Here is a 15780-nt window from a genome sequence, read left to right as displayed (position 1 = left end):
GACCACGGAGGGGATAAGGCGCACTGCACCCGGGGAGAGTGCGCCCGTCAAGCTCCTGGCTGCCTGAGCTGCTCGGGCCAGGGGAGGCACAAAACGCAGGCCCAACCAAGTCTGGGCTTTTGTGGAGTACCCCAAAACTGGAACCGCACGCAACTCAGGGCCCGCTCCCTGTAGAGCAGCCTGGAGCCTGAGCAGTGTAGACGGGGAAAGCACACGTGCCGTGAGCAGGGGCAAACCCAGTGTGGCCAGACACTGCAAGTGCTCCCCACACAGGTCAGTGATATTTGCCTGCAGTGCCCCTCCCTCCCCACAGCACGACTGAACAAGCGAACCTAAACAAGAGACCACCTCTGCCTGCTTGTGTCAGGGCAGAAATTAGACACTGAAGAGACCAGCAAACAGAAGCCAAATAAACAAAGGGAACCGCTTAGGAAGTGACAGGTGCAACAGATTAAAATCCCTGTAGAAAACACCGACTACACTGGAAGGGGCCTGTAGATATCGAGAAGCGTAAGCTGGAACACGGAGCTATCTGAAACTGAACTGAACCCACACTGCCCGCAACAGCTCCAGAGAAATTCCTAGATATATTTTTAATTTTTTTTCTTTTTCTTAATTTTTTCTCGTTTACTTTCTTTTAAAATTCCCTATTACTCCTTAATTTTCATTTTCTTTTATTTTCTTTTAAAGTCCTCTATTACTCCTTAATTTTCATTCTCATATATTTTTACTATTTTTTTAATTAAAAAAACTTTATTTTATTTTACTTTAAAGCCCTCTATTACTCCATAATTTTAATTTGCAAAAAAAAAAAAAAACCCTACTTTTAAAGCAAACTTTATATACATTTCTTAAATTTTTTGTGTTTTTGTTTTTAATATTGTATTTTTAAGAGTCTAACCTCTACTCTAGATTTTTAAACTTTGTTTTTCAGTATTTGATATCAATTTTGGACTTTCAAGAATCCAATATTAAGTACCCATTTTTACTCAGGAGTGTGATGATTACTCTCTCCCCCTTTTGACTCTCCTTTTTCTCCCCCAGATGACCTCTATTTCCTCCCTCCCCCTTCTCTTCTCAGTTCAATCTCTGTGGGTGTTCTGGGCTACGGAGAACACTTAGGGAACAGAGTACTGCGTAGATATGTCTCTCTCCTCTTGAGTCCCCCTTTTTCTCCTCCTGCTCATCTCTATCTCCCTCCTCCCTCTCCTCTTTTTCATGTAACTCTGTGAACCTCTCTGGGTGTCCCTCATGGGGGAGAATCTTTTCACCATTAACCTAGAAGTTTTATTATCAGTGCTGTATAGTTGGAGAAGTCTTAAGGCTACTGGAAGAATAAGACTGAAATCCAGAAGCAGGAGACTTAAGCCCAAAACCTGAGAACACCAGAAAACTCCTGACTACAGGGAACATTAATCAATAAGAGATTATTCAAAAGCCTCCATACCTACACTGAAACCAACCACCACCCAAGAGCCAATAAGTTACAGAGCAAGACATACCACGCAAATTCTCCAGCAACGCAGGAACATAGCCCTGAACATCAACATACAGGCTGCCCAAAGTCACACCAAACACATAGACCCATTTCAAAACTCACTACTGGACACTTCATTGCACTCCAGAGAGAAGAAATCCAGTTCCACCCACAAGAACACCGACACAAGCTTCCCTAACCAAGAAACCTTGACAAGCCAATCATCCAACCCCACCCACTGGGAGAAACCTCCACAATAAAAAGGAACCACAGACCACCAGAATACAGAAAGCCCACTCCAGACACAGCAATATAAACATGATGAAAAGGCAGAGAAATACCCAGCAGGTAAAGGAACATGAAAAATGCCCACCAAGCCAAACAAACGAGGAGGAGATAGGGAATCTATCTGAAAAAGAATTTAGAATAATGATAATAAAAATGATCCAAAATCTTGAAAACAAAATGGAGTTACAGATAAATAGCCTGGAGACAAGGATTGAGATGATGCAAGAAATGTTTAACAAGGACCTGGAAGAAATAAAAAAGAGTCAATTAAAAATGAATAATGCAATAACTGAGATCAAAAACACTCTGGAGGGAACCAACAGTAGAATAATGGAGGCAGAAGACAGGATAAGTGAGGTAGAAGATAAAATGGTGGAAATAAATGAAGCAGAGAGGAAAAAAGAAAAAAGAATCAAAAGAAATGAGGACAACCTCAGGGACCTCTGGGACACTGTGAAACGCCCCAACATTCGAATCATAGGAGTCCCAGAAGAAGAAGACAAAAAGAAAGGCCATGAGAAAATACTCGAGGAGATAATAGCTGAAAACTTCCCTAAAATGGGGAAGGAAACAGTCACACAGGTCCAAGAAACACAGAGAGTCCCAAACAGGATAAACCCAAGGCGAAACACCCCAAGACACATATTAATCAAATTAACAAAGATCAAACACAAAGAACAAATATTAAAAGCAGCAAGGGAGAAACAACAAATAACACACAAAGGGGTTCCCATAAGGATAACAGCTGATCCATCAATCAGGCCAGAAGGGAATGGCAGGACATACTTAAAGTAATGAAAGAGAATAACCTACAACCCAGATTACTGTACCCAGCAAGGATCTCATTCAGATATGAAGAATTCCAAAGCTTTACAGACAAGCAAAAGCTGAGAGAATTCAGCACCACCAAACCAGCTCTTCAACAAATGCTAAAGGATCTTCTCTAGACAGGAAACACAGAAAAGTTGTATAAACACGAACCCAAAACAACAAAGTAAATGGTAACGGGACCATACCTATCAATAATTACCTTAAATGTAAGTGGGTTGAATGCCCCAACCAAAAGACAAAGACTGGCTGAATGGATACAAAAACAAGACCCCTATATATGCTGTCTACAAGAGACCCACCTCAAAACAAGGGACACATACAGAATGAAAATGAAGGGCTGGAAAAAAATATTTCACACAAACGGAGACCAGAAGAAAGCAGGAGTGGCAATACTCATATCAGATAAAATAGACTTTAAAATAAAGGCTGTGAAAAGAGTCAAAGAAAGACACTACATAAAGATCAAAGGATCAATCCAAGAAGAAGATATAACAGTTATAAATATATATGCACCCAACATAGGAGCACCGCAATATGTAACGCAAATGCTAACGAGTATGAAAGGGGAAATCAACAATAACACAATAATAGTGGGAGACTTTAATACCCAACTCACACCTATGGATAGATCAACTAAACAGAAAATTAACAAGGAAACACAAACTTTAAATGACACAATGGACCAGCTAGATTTAATTGATATCTATAGGACATTTCACCCCAAAACAATCAATTTCACCTTTTTCTCAAGTGCACATGGAACCTTCTCCAGAATAGATCACATCCTGGGCCATAAATCTAGCCTTGGTAAATTCAAAAAAGCTGAAATCATTCCAGTCATCTTTTCTGACCACAATGCATTAAGATTAGATCTCAATTACAGAAAAAAAACCATTAAAAATTCAAACATATGGAGGCTAAACAACACGCTTCTGAATAACCAACAAATCATAGAAAAAATCAAAAAAGAAATCAAAATATGCATAGAAACAAATGAAAATGAAAACACAACAACCCAAAACCTATGGGACACTGTAAAAGCAGTGCTAAGGTGAAGGTTCATAGCAATACAGGCTTACCTCAAACAACAAGAAAAAAGTCAAATAAATAACCTAACTCTACACCTAAAGCAAGTAGAGAAGGAAGAAATTAAAAACCCCAGGGTTAGTAGAAGGAAAGAAATCTTAAAAATTAGGGCAGAAATAAATGCAAAAGAAACAAAAGAGACCATAGCAAAAATCAAGAAAGCTAAAAGCTGGTTTTTTGAAAAAATAAACAAAATTGACAAACCATTAGCAACACTCATTAAGAAACAAAGGGAGAAGAACCAAATCAACAAAATTAGAAACAAAAATGGAGAGATCACAACAGACAACACTGAAATACAAAGGATCATAAGAGACTACTACCAGCAGCTCTATGCCAATAAAATGGACAACTTGGAAGAAATGGACAGGTTCTTGGAAAAGTATAACTTTCCAAAACTGAACCAGGAAGAAATAGAAGATCTTAACAGACCCATCACAAGCATGGAAATCGAAACTGTAATCAGAAATCTTCCAGCAAACAAAAGCCCAGGATCAGATGGCTTCACAGCTGAATTTTACCAAAAATTTACAGAAGACCTAACATCTATCTTACTCAAACTCTTCCAGAAAATTGCAGAAGAAGGTAAACTTCCAAACTCACTCATTATCAGAGAAATGCAAATCAAAACCTCAGTGAGGTACCATTACACGCCAGTCAGAATGGCTGCTATCCAAAAGTCTATAAGCAATAAATGCTGGAGAGGGTGTGGAGAAAAGGGAACCCTCTTACACTGTTGGTGGGAATGCAAACTAGTACAGCCACTATGGAGAACAGTGTGGAGATTCCTTTAAAAACTGGAAATAGAACTGCCATATGACACAGCAATCCCGCTCCTGGGCATACACACCGAGGAAACCAGATCTGAGAGACAAGTGTACCCCAATGTTCATCGCAGCACTGTTTATAATAGCCAGGACATGGAAGCAACCTAGATGCCCATCAGCAGACGAATGGATAAGAAAGCTGTGGTACATATATACAATGGAATGTTACTCAGCCATTAAAAAGAATACATTTGAATCAGTTCTAATGAGATGGATAAAACTGGAGCCCATTATACAGAGTGAAGTAAGCCAGAAAGATAAATACCAATACAGTATACTAACGCATATATATGGAATTTAGAAAGATGGTAACAATAACCCTATATGCAAGACAGAAAAAGAGACACAGATGTGTAGAACAGATTTTTGGACTCTATGGGAGAAGGCGAGGGTGGGATGATCTGAGAGAATAGCATTGAAACATGTATATTATCAAGTGTGAAACAAATCACCAGTCCAGGTTGGATGCATGAGACAAGTGCTCAGGGCTGTTGCACTGGGAAGACCCAGAGGGATGGGATGGGGAGGGAGGTGGGAGGGGGGTTCAGGATGGGGAACACATGTAAATCCATGGCTGATGCATGTCAATGTATGGCAAAAACCACTACAATATTGTAAAGTAATTAGCCTCCAACTAATAAAAATAATTGGGGGAAAAAAAAACACATCAAGCCAACAGATGTGTATTCATGGCCAACTCTGAAGGTTCTGTCTTGGCATCATCCTTCCTGAACACTGCCCTTGACTCTCAGCTCAAAAACTGTCTAGTGGATAAAGGGTCTTTGACATTCAGATTCTAGTGTTCTTCTCTAATTCTAGTTGTAAACCTCCCAAAGCCTTTTATTCATTCTTTCTTTTGGACTTTTGCTCAGACCAGTGATTCTTCAACTCTAGCATGCAGCAGAGTCCCCTGAAAGGCTTGTTCTAGATTCTAGGCCCACTCCCAAGAGCTTCTGATTCTGTATGTCTGACTGGAGAACCAGAATCTGCATTCCTAACAAGCTCCCCAGGGGATGCACATGCCATTCTTCACGGAAACACTTTGAAAACCCCTGGTTTAGAACATTTCCTGGGAGCTTAAAAAGTAAAAACCAAGAGAAAACAGTATTTTTACAGAAACTATTAAAATATTATAGCATACAGTTTAGAATATGCCATACCTGTGTTTGGTTCCTAGAAGGCAAGGCTTAAATAGAAACTTTATTATTAAATAAGTATTACCCACAACATACTATGTGTTAAGTATTACTATGTTAGCCTCAAAAAACCTATCAGAGCAAGTTGAAAGCCATAAAAAGTAACAAGTGTGTTAATAAGTAACGTGATTTAGACTTTAGGTCAAAGGAAATACCTGATATTGAAAATGGATGTTTGACACCAAATTCAGGGAGCATGTTGATATCGTTATTTACACTTAAATAACCTTACCTCTCTAGGGTCAAGGCAAATCCCTTAATCAGCACTTTCTGTTTGAATTCATAGCACCCAATAGGCAGACAGTGAAGCTAGTCCCTCATTGTAATGTAAACAGCATCAACTCAGTGTCCTCAGAGACCCAGGTGGGCCAAAACCCATTCAAGATCAAGGTTCGTTTAAAAGCCAGCACTTAGTATTCTTATGAATAGCTCCCTTTACAGAACATCCCAAATTCTGACAAAGGGTCTAAAGAAAAGGAACATACCTGCTGGTTCTGTAGAGTATTCAGTCTCGAATCAAGCTGCTTCTTTTCAATACACAAATCATTCATCTGATGAAGTTTTTTGGTGTGCTCTTTTGTCTTCATCATCAATTCCCATCGAACTTGAGCAATCTTTTCCTACCAGGGCAGGAAGGTGTAAAATGGATTCAGTGAATGAGAGAGGAAACAAAAACAAATGTCCAGATTTGATCAAAACCCTCAAGCAAACGGAGTGATATGCACATGAAAATGAAAGTGTTAGTAACTCAGTGGTGTCCATGTCTTTGCAACACAATGAACCGTAGCCCACCAGGCTCCTCCGTCCATGGAAATCTCCAGACAAGAATACTGGAGTGGGCTGTCATTCCCTTATCCAGGGGATCTGTCTTACCCAGGGATCAAACCTGGGTCTACGGCATTGCAGGCAGATTCTTTACTATCTGAGCCACCAGGGAAGCCCAGAAGTTTTTCTTGACAAACTAGACTTTGCCCTTGTAGAATTTAAAGACCATGCTTATTGTACTCACTGCCTGTCACGTACAGTGACTGCTGCTGCTTAGTTGCTCAGTCATGTCCAACTTGTTGTGACCCCATGAACTATAGCCTACCAGGCTCCTCTGTCCATGGGATTTCTCCAGGCAAGAATAGCCATTCCCTTCTCCAGGGAAATTTTCCCAACTCAGGAATCGAACCCAGGTCCTCTCACATTGCAGGCAGATTCTTTACCATCTGAGCCACTAGGGAAGCCCTATGCACATGGGGAAATATAGTAAGCCAATAATAGAAGCAGGTGCATCAGGTGTGATTACAGAAAAAAAGAATAAGTAGGATGAAAGTGGGCAAAAATAAGATGGAGATACATATCACTCCACTTCTGAAGAAGGATATTAGTATGCTGAATGAGTGCTGGTGTTCATTAATTAAAAGGGAGAATGATTGTTTAACCAGAAACTTTCCTGTATCACTTGTCCCCCAGTGTTGGCCCAGAGTCCTCAAGGTGACCAGCTTCAATGGCCATACATCTGCCATTGGCTTTCCTTTGATACCCTATTACTCCAACAAATTATTTTAGATTGCACATATTATCTCCAGCACTACCCTGATTGGAACCAGTCCCACTGACACCAGCACTGGAGTAATTTGTTTCTCCACAGTACAGTGACAAATCTTAGATAAGAAAAGAAAAGATACCACTGGGAACCTCTCTTCCTTCTCTATCTGCTGTTAAGTCAGAAAACTAGAGAAGCCATGTGATTGGTGAGCTTATAAACTCTTTGTAAAAAGTCCCTCTCTTTGAATCAGGATGTAACTGGAATACTGCCTCATCTCATGGCTCCAGGAACAGTGTAGGCATTTAACATTTAAGACCCTACCAGCTAAATAGTATATACCCTGTTATAAAATCTATTACTTAGAGATGCTTTTCTAATTTCCAGAATGTAAACAACATGCAAAAGCTATATAGAATTATATAAGTAGGATACTCGGAGCATTACCAGGTGCTACTAGTGGTAAAGAACCTACATGCCAATGCAGGAGACATAAGAGACAGAGTTTGATTCCTGGGTTGGGAAGATCCCCTGTAGGACGGCTTGGCAACCCACTCCAGTATTCTTGCCTGGAGAATCCCATGGACAGAGAAGCCTGGTGGGCTACAGTCCATAGGGTCACAAACAGATGGACACAACTGAAGTGACTTAACAGGCACAGAGTATAGCAGTTCATGTCTATAACACTTAGAGCATTTATACATTAATGCGGACCTCAGAGTGGAATCTCTCATCCTTCATACCATGCTGCCCTCATATTTACATGAATCCTGGACCCCAGACTCCAGTGCTGGTGCTTCATCCCAAGATAGACCAGTACCTCCAATTAAGTGAATGATAAGGAAGCCGAGACAGACTTAAGACCATGGGGGAACTCAGTGGGGCTCACAGGAGCCTGTGAGATGCTCTAGCTGCACAGATGTAGAGATGCTCTGCAGGGACCCCATGACTGCTCACCAGGAGTTCTCACCTCTGCCCAGAGGGTCACCTGCCCTCTCATCCTTACCTCCCACATTTTCATTTCCTTTACATTCGATAGCTCCTTTCGAAGCTTTTTGATCTTTAGTTCTTCAAGCGTTGTATTCACAGAAAGTGTCTGAAGGGCTTCTAGATTGATCACGCGGCCAAACTTGCTAATCATTAGTTGACTGACTGTTTCTTCCATTTCTAAAAGAAGACAACCACTGTCAGGCTGTTCAGAAGCTCCCACTGTTATTAAATGAACAATACCATTCTAAGGAACAGCTTTTGCAAGAGGATGGTAAGAGGCTTTACGTTACCAATTGGGTTTTCCTCTGTGACACTGCACCTACTGCTCTCCTCACTTAGAATGCACGTTGCTGTACTGGCTTTTCATCAACTTCAAATTCCCATGTGAAACAGACTCACCTTTCCCAGGTGACTTACACACTCTGGTCTGCTCCTGTTCAGGCTGTTCATGGGCCCCAACGGGTTATAAAGCCTTTGGGTTTTAATTTTTTACTACTGATCTCTGTAACATCTTGTGCTAAGACTAAAATAGGTACTGAATAGAAATTTCCTTCTCCAAGTAAAAACACTCAAATCCTGGCAGTGGCTCACAGGGTCCTACCTGCCCTGCCCCTGTTAGCTCTCACACCTCTCTCATTTACTCCAGACACCTTCTCACTTCTCAAACATTCCAGGCTCACTTGGGTATTCTCATAAGGAATCCTCTGGAATTACCCTGCCTGGAATTCTCTTCCCAATATAGCCACGTGCCTGGTCCCACACAGCCCATTTTCTGAAAACAAGCTGTGAGACTGGTGGTAGACTCATTTCCAGTACACTCATTTCTGAAGGTGTAACCAAGTGTGACTTGTTCTCTAACCACTAGGGAGAACCATGTCTTAGCAAGTATATCATATTTACAGAGAACTCCTCCTTGGCCTCCTACAGGTATCAGCACTGTTTCCCACTCCTTTTAATTTTTTTTTCTTAGTTCTTTTCATCTAACATGCAACATTTTACTTTTTATTGTCTTTCCTCAACATGGGAACACTGGAAAACCTGGAGAAAATTCCATTTGTGGGATTTTAAGAAAGTATAACCTTGCAACAAAATTCTCTATGACCAGAATCCCCTAAGTGAAGTCTGAAGGCCCTAACATAACAAGTTGATGCAACTCAGTTACTGGGCAGGAATGTGTATTCAGGTATAATCGTTACCATGACTGAATGATAAAGGCATAATTGGCATGACCGCCATTTTGCACAATCCAGGAAGGGTTACTCATTTCTATTCCATGTGAGTGGCACCCCCATGTACTTGCATCATGTGGTGGCCATGATAATTAGTGATGCAAATGAAATAATGATTAAATTATTTGCTCTAGTGTATCTAGCCTGTGGCTGCCTGCTTGGCCCCCTCAGTAAGAACCTTGACTGCCCCCAGCTAGCCCATATATCAGGGTGCCCTCTCCCAAGGCAGCCTCATGGACTAGGCCATGGACTCTGGTCTTTGCCCTTCCCACAGCTAGTATTCCCTGGGGACATAAAGCCTTCTGGAACATCCCCCATTCCCCACTCCCCCTTCCCATAGCTGCAAGCTGTGCTCTTCTTGAAAAGGAGAGAACTTACCTTCCCACCTCATGTTCTAAACTCTCCTCTTCTTCCCCATTGGGTCTGGGATGGAGGAAGGCACCAGTGAGTGACTAGTGACTATGGTGTTTCTCATCACTGTTAAGCCTTTGTTCTCTGAGTTATAGGAAATGAACCCACTCCTAGTTTCACCTTCAGAATTAGAAGATCAGTCTTTAACCAGACCCACAACTTGCTTTCAGAAAACAAACCAGGGATGGGAGAAGAACTGAAAACCACTGAATAAAACTTCTACTACACAGAACTCTTTTTTTTTTTAATTTCAACTAACATTCCAAAAATATGAATACTTCATTTCATCTTCACACATTTTCCCAAACTGAGAGGTTACCCAAATGAAAACAAGTTTCTTTCTTCATTTTCATACTAGTTTGTTCCCTTGGTTTGACAAATAGTATTTCCAAATATAAACAACATTCACAGGCTACAGAAGTCAAAGGAATGTGAAGTACGAGAGAAACACTGGGGCCTCAAGGTTTACACCTGAGAAAACTCTGTGTCTCAAATAAGTGTTATTCAAACATAGAGTCCTAACACGTATTTTAAAATTTTATAATCCAGCCACCCATGAGAGCAGAACCACCACCTCACTGAAGACTGACTTCTACAAATTCAAGCAACTGGGACTGACTGACAACCATATTTTTCCTTTTTTACTTTCCAAATTTTCCTTTAAAAAATATTTAATTGTGGCAAAATTCACATAATAAAATGTACCATTTTAATCTTTTAAAAGTGTACACTTCGGGGGCTTCCCTTGCTGTCAGTAGTTACATGATTCCATGCTCCCAATGCATGGTTTGAACCCTGGTCGGGGAACTAAGATTCCACATGCCACATGATGTGGCCAAAAAAAAAAGTGTACAGTTCTGGGGCATGCTATTCTACCACTCCTAATTTTTTTGTTATTAAAGTTGGAATACTTTATCACTTACATCTATGTTCCATGTCTTTACTCCATACATCTTACACTATTTACCTCAATTCCAGGTGAACCAAGAACATAAAAGTAAGGAACATTACTAACAGAAGAAACAATAGAAAAATATGATCTCAAAATAGGAAAGGATTTAAGACATACATATATACACAATGCGCAAACTATAAACAGATTGATAAATTAATTATATTAAGATTTTTTATCCCAAAAAGATACACCAAATAAAAAGGCACGATACATACTAGAAAAGATTCAAAATACATGTAGTAGATAAAGACAGAATATAGAAAAAAAAGAATTAAAAAAAAAAGAATAAACTCCCTACAATCAATAAGAAAAATAAAAAACAGAAGTAAAAAACTGGGCAAGGTGTATAGCAGGCAAGTTTCATATGAGAATACAAATAAATGGCAAAAAAAGTGTATGTGAAGACATTCAACCTCAAGGAACTAGGGAAACAAAAAGCACAGTGAAATACAATTTTAACATATACCAGGTTGACAGAAACATGAAAGTCTAACATTACTAAGTGTTGATGAGACTATGGAACCTAGGCAATTCTCACCCTCTCGGGTGGTGAGGGAAACAGTAGGAACAGAAAACAGTGCAACCATTTTGGAGGACAACTTGACAATACCCAGGCGAGCAGAAAATGCACACACACCCCCATCTCACCCACAGTCCCAAATCTGGGAACTCACCTCCCACACATGCACAGGGAGACATGTACAAGAAGGTTCACTGAAACGCTGTCTGTAATCATGAAAAATTACAATGCCCTAAATGTCCATCAACAGGAGGCCAAAGAAAAACTCTTATAGTCCAATGGTATACTGTAGTAGCAGTTAAAATGGTTAATTATCTGTAGCATTACAGATTACTCTAAAAAAATGGGTTAATAAAGTGAGTTGCAAATTATAGCAAAAACATGCAAAGACACTTCATATAGTGTGTGTGAATACCTCTATATGCGTATGTACCTGCCTCATGGTTGATCCTGGGGAAGGAGAGAGCAGAATGATACTAGAAAGAGAAAGGCCATCAATTATATCTTCAGTGCTTTATTTCTTAAGCTTGGTAGTGGGTATTTTTTATATTTTTCTACATTTTATTAAACATAAAAACTTTAAAAATTGTGAGAAATTGTTTCCGTGACAAAAGATTTATAATTTTTAAAATAGTAGAGTAACTTTTTGATAGCATCAGGAGAGAGAGTAAGTAGAAAGAGGGGAAGGTGTTATTTCTGCTCAGCGGTTTGGATCTGTGATGACCTACTGTTTTCAGAGCTGGAGATGACCACTTGACAGTCCCCTCTGTAATCAATAAATATTACTAGGTAAGCCATGGGCTTACTACTCACTCTGTATCGTTTTGGCCATCTCTCTCTTTTCTCGGATGAGCTGCTTACGCCTCTCCCGGCATTCTTTGTTAAGTCTTTTCTGCTTGGAATTTTCCTCATGGAGCTGGACAATTCGTTCTTGCAGTCGTCCCAAGGAGCGGTTGGAAAAGACTAAAGTTCCAGAAAGATCACTCGGTAGTTCTCCAAATAGCACATACTCTATCTACAAAAGCATGACAAAACTGGTATCAAAATAGAAAAAAACCAAAGTAAATATAAAGTCATAGAAAGGGGTGTGCTTCTTTTTCTGTCCCTTGTTAGGTCATGACCTTTGGTCTCCTAACTCTCACCACTGAGGAAGTAAAAGCAGGAAGCTGCTTTCAAAAAGAAATCACATTACATCCCTCTGGGACAGCAAATCTTTCCAAAATGACCACGCTGGATATCTACTGCCTAAGGATGGAACAGACATTTCAGGGCTGGAATATTTGGCAAACTGCTACAGACAGTTAATCCAGTTTGGGTCTTTACCTGACAAAATGCATTACAAGGGGCCTTTGCTGATATGATCTCTGCATTTTAATGTAAGTTGTAATTCAAGTGGGATATAGAGATGAACAAAAAAAAGGGGGGAAGTATATTCCTTTTATCTTAACCTCCCTCATTAACAAGTAAAGAATAAGGAAAGATAATTCTCGCACCATTAGTCCACATCTATTTAAAGAAGGTGTGAAAAGTGCCATGTGTCCAAGAGACAAGAAGATTTCAACCTCCAAGCCATTCCTTTAAGTCATAGGCTCCCCATTGCTTCAGACTTGAAGTGATTCAACTTTCAAAGTCATAACAACCATCAGGAAATATACGTGTTTTGATATTATGTTTTTATCATAATCTCAGAAGGGGTAAGAAATGTTGGGGTGTCATTCTGCAGGTAGATGTCTCAGACAAGGACTGCCCTTCTCCCCACCAGTGTCCCATGAATCTTTCTCTGGAAAAGTCTGAGGGTGATGGCTCTTCTGCTTAAAGAGGGTGGGGCAACCTCCAGTCCTATCACCTGGTGGAGCTTCAACGGGATCACAACCAGCAGTTCATTCAGCCGCTGCTGCTTCTCACGTTGATAAGCCTCCAGGGCCTCCTCTGCTGCATTCAGATTAGTTGCCACAATTTTTACCTGTAGAAAGCCCCAAGTGCGAGATGTTGACAAGATTTGGTGAATATATAACCAAGGTGATAAATGAAGCCATTTGGGGAGGAAGAAAAAATATGAGCTGGATCTGCCTTGTTGGGCTGGATTAAACAGATAATCCCAGACTGCCACCCAGAAGTGTGTATTATTCTCTTTCTGCTAAGTCATGAGCTACACCACTTTTTTAATTGTCCCTATGACCCCAGAGTTGTAGAGATTTTGTGAATGAAAATGCAGAGGACGTGTTCCCATCTCCCTTTTATTTTCTGCTGGAAAATCATCTCTCAGCCAGTAGTGTCTCTGTAAGGATGGTTCAAATCTCATTTGGTCATAAGGATCTCAATAAATTAGCGAAGAAAGCCCTTTATGGTAATGAAATTACCAACTACAGTATTTCTAAAGTACATGCCTCATCTCCTAAAATACTTGAAAGTTTTCCAAATCATTTCCTTTCTGCAAGAGGAGAAGCAGCCTACCAAAAACATTTCTGAACATGAGACAAGTGATGCTGCTCTAGGAAAGAGTACCTAAGAGGGAAACTGAGTAGATATGGGAGAAAAAATCAATATAACAGTACCAGAAGTTCAGCTTAGTGGCCTCCCAAAGGAATGCATACCCCTCAGAATGTCAAAGTGATCTACTGGGGTCCAGAAAGAAAATGGAGTTTCCATATCTATTTATTTTTATCTTATTCTTTTTATTTTCTGTTTTTGCAAATGTTTCATAATACATTAAATATAATTAATACAATAGTTTATGGGTATAATTTCTAAATAAATATACATTTATTGTGGGAATATATGTTCCACAATTTTTTTTTTTTACTTCCAGAAGTATGTAATCAAAAAAGTTTGCAGGCCAATGATTTAGAAAAAGTTCCAATCATCAAAGAGGCGATGGCCCTCAAAGACATCTGTAAAAGGATGCAACATGGGAAATGTCTCTCTTCTAACAATAAGTCCTAACTCATGCCATTGCTATGAAATGGCAGTATTATGGCTAGAAGGAGGTGTAGCATGTTGGGAGATGATAAACAGACCTGAAAAAGGCAGAAAAACATACTTTTTTGGACAATGTATCATGTTCCTTTTTGAGGTTATCGATCATTTTTTTTTCTTCAACTAAAGCCTCTTCAATGTCCAGCCTTTTCTCCCGAAGTTGAAGGGCCAGTTCAAAGAGACCCATATCACAATCTGAAAAGACAGACAAAACAAAAAAGCAGCTCCATTCGTTATAGAATATAATTATAAGTGTGGACTTTGGGGCTTCAGAATTATTAATGTCCATCTACTCCAGTAAAGTTTCACTACACTTAGGACTCCAGGTAGAAATTATTAATGGTATTAATAATCATGATAGAGACTTCCCTTCCAGTTCAGTGGCTAAGACTCTGAGCTCCCAATTCATGGGGCTTGGGTTCAATCCCTGGTCAGGGAACTAGATCCTGCGTGCCAAAACAAAGATCAAAGACCCCAGTGCTGCAACTGAGACCCAGCATAGCTAATATTTTAAAAAAAATAATCATGATAGTGGCTATGATGTTAGTACTGATGTTCTGAACAATGCTCTGAGCCAGGCTTTGTGCTGGGTGCTTTATATACCTTAGCTCATTCAAGCCCCACAGGCCCTGCAAGGTCAAAACTATTGTTCCCATTTTACAGGTGACGATCATTAAGTCTCAGAGACGTCCCATAGCTGAAATGTGATAGAACAGGATTCAAGTACAGTATCTCTATACTATTTTTCACCCTACCACACTAACAGCCACATTTATCCATGGAGTCATGGATAAAGAATGTGGAAACATAATAGATCACTACAATGGAATCTAGTAATCTTAGTTCCAGCCCTAGTGCTACCACTAACCTAGCCACGAGATTTTGTTCAAGCAGCTTAATCCTGTATTACAATATTTTCTAGCTCTCTTTCACTCACAAATATGATTTTAGAATTATTTTCAAAATCAAAACATGATTTCAACTTTATTTGAAATTAAAATTTGATTTATAATTTATTGAAATATCTAGGAAAATAATTTCAGATCAAGAAGAAATAGTTTTTTCCTATGAATCATTCCTCTGTTGAGACTGTAAAAATATTGGTCTGGACTATAGGAATCTTAAGGCTTCCCTGATAGCTTAGTTGGTAAAGAATTTGCCTGCAATGCAGGAGATCCCAGTTCAATTCCTTGGTCGGGAAGATCCCCAGAGAAGGGATAGGCTACCTACTCCAGTATTCTTGGTCTTCCTTTGTGGCTCAGCTGATAAAGAATCCACCTGCAATGCAGGAGACCTGGGTTTGATCCCAGGGTTGAGAAGATCCCCTGGAGAAGGGAAAGGCTACCTACTCCAGTATTCAGGCCTGTAGAACTCCATGGACTGTATAGTCCATGGGAGTGCAAAGAGTTGGACCTGACTGAGTGACTTTCACTCACATAAGAATCTTAAGACTGTAAGAATAT

At 39.9% G+C, this 15780-nt stretch overlaps 1 protein-coding gene across 1 annotated transcript in view; it reads right to left on the bottom strand.

Moving 5' to 3' along the window:
- The window catches only part of CFAP44 (cilia and flagella associated protein 44), a 128555-nt gene that overhangs the window by 2332 nt on the left and 110443 nt on the right, over positions 1–15780 (bottom strand). The window contains exons 29-33 of the mRNA XM_061167209.1: positions 14382–14512; positions 13188–13304; positions 12155–12356; positions 8243–8403; positions 6191–6325 (exon numbers count right to left, since the gene is read on the bottom strand). Of these exons, the coding sequence (XP_061023192.1) occupies positions 6191–6325; positions 8243–8403; positions 12155–12356; positions 13188–13304; positions 14382–14512 (746 nt within the window). The remainder of the gene's footprint in view (positions 1–6190; positions 6326–8242; positions 8404–12154; positions 12357–13187; positions 13305–14381; positions 14513–15780) is intronic.

The sequence above is a fragment of the Dama dama genome, chromosome 19 (assembly GCF_033118175.1).
Source record: "Dama dama isolate Ldn47 chromosome 19, ASM3311817v1, whole genome shotgun sequence".
Taxonomy (NCBI): Eukaryota; Metazoa; Chordata; class Mammalia; order Artiodactyla; family Cervidae; genus Dama; species Dama dama.
This window is presented reverse-complemented; position numbering and strand designations above follow the sequence as displayed.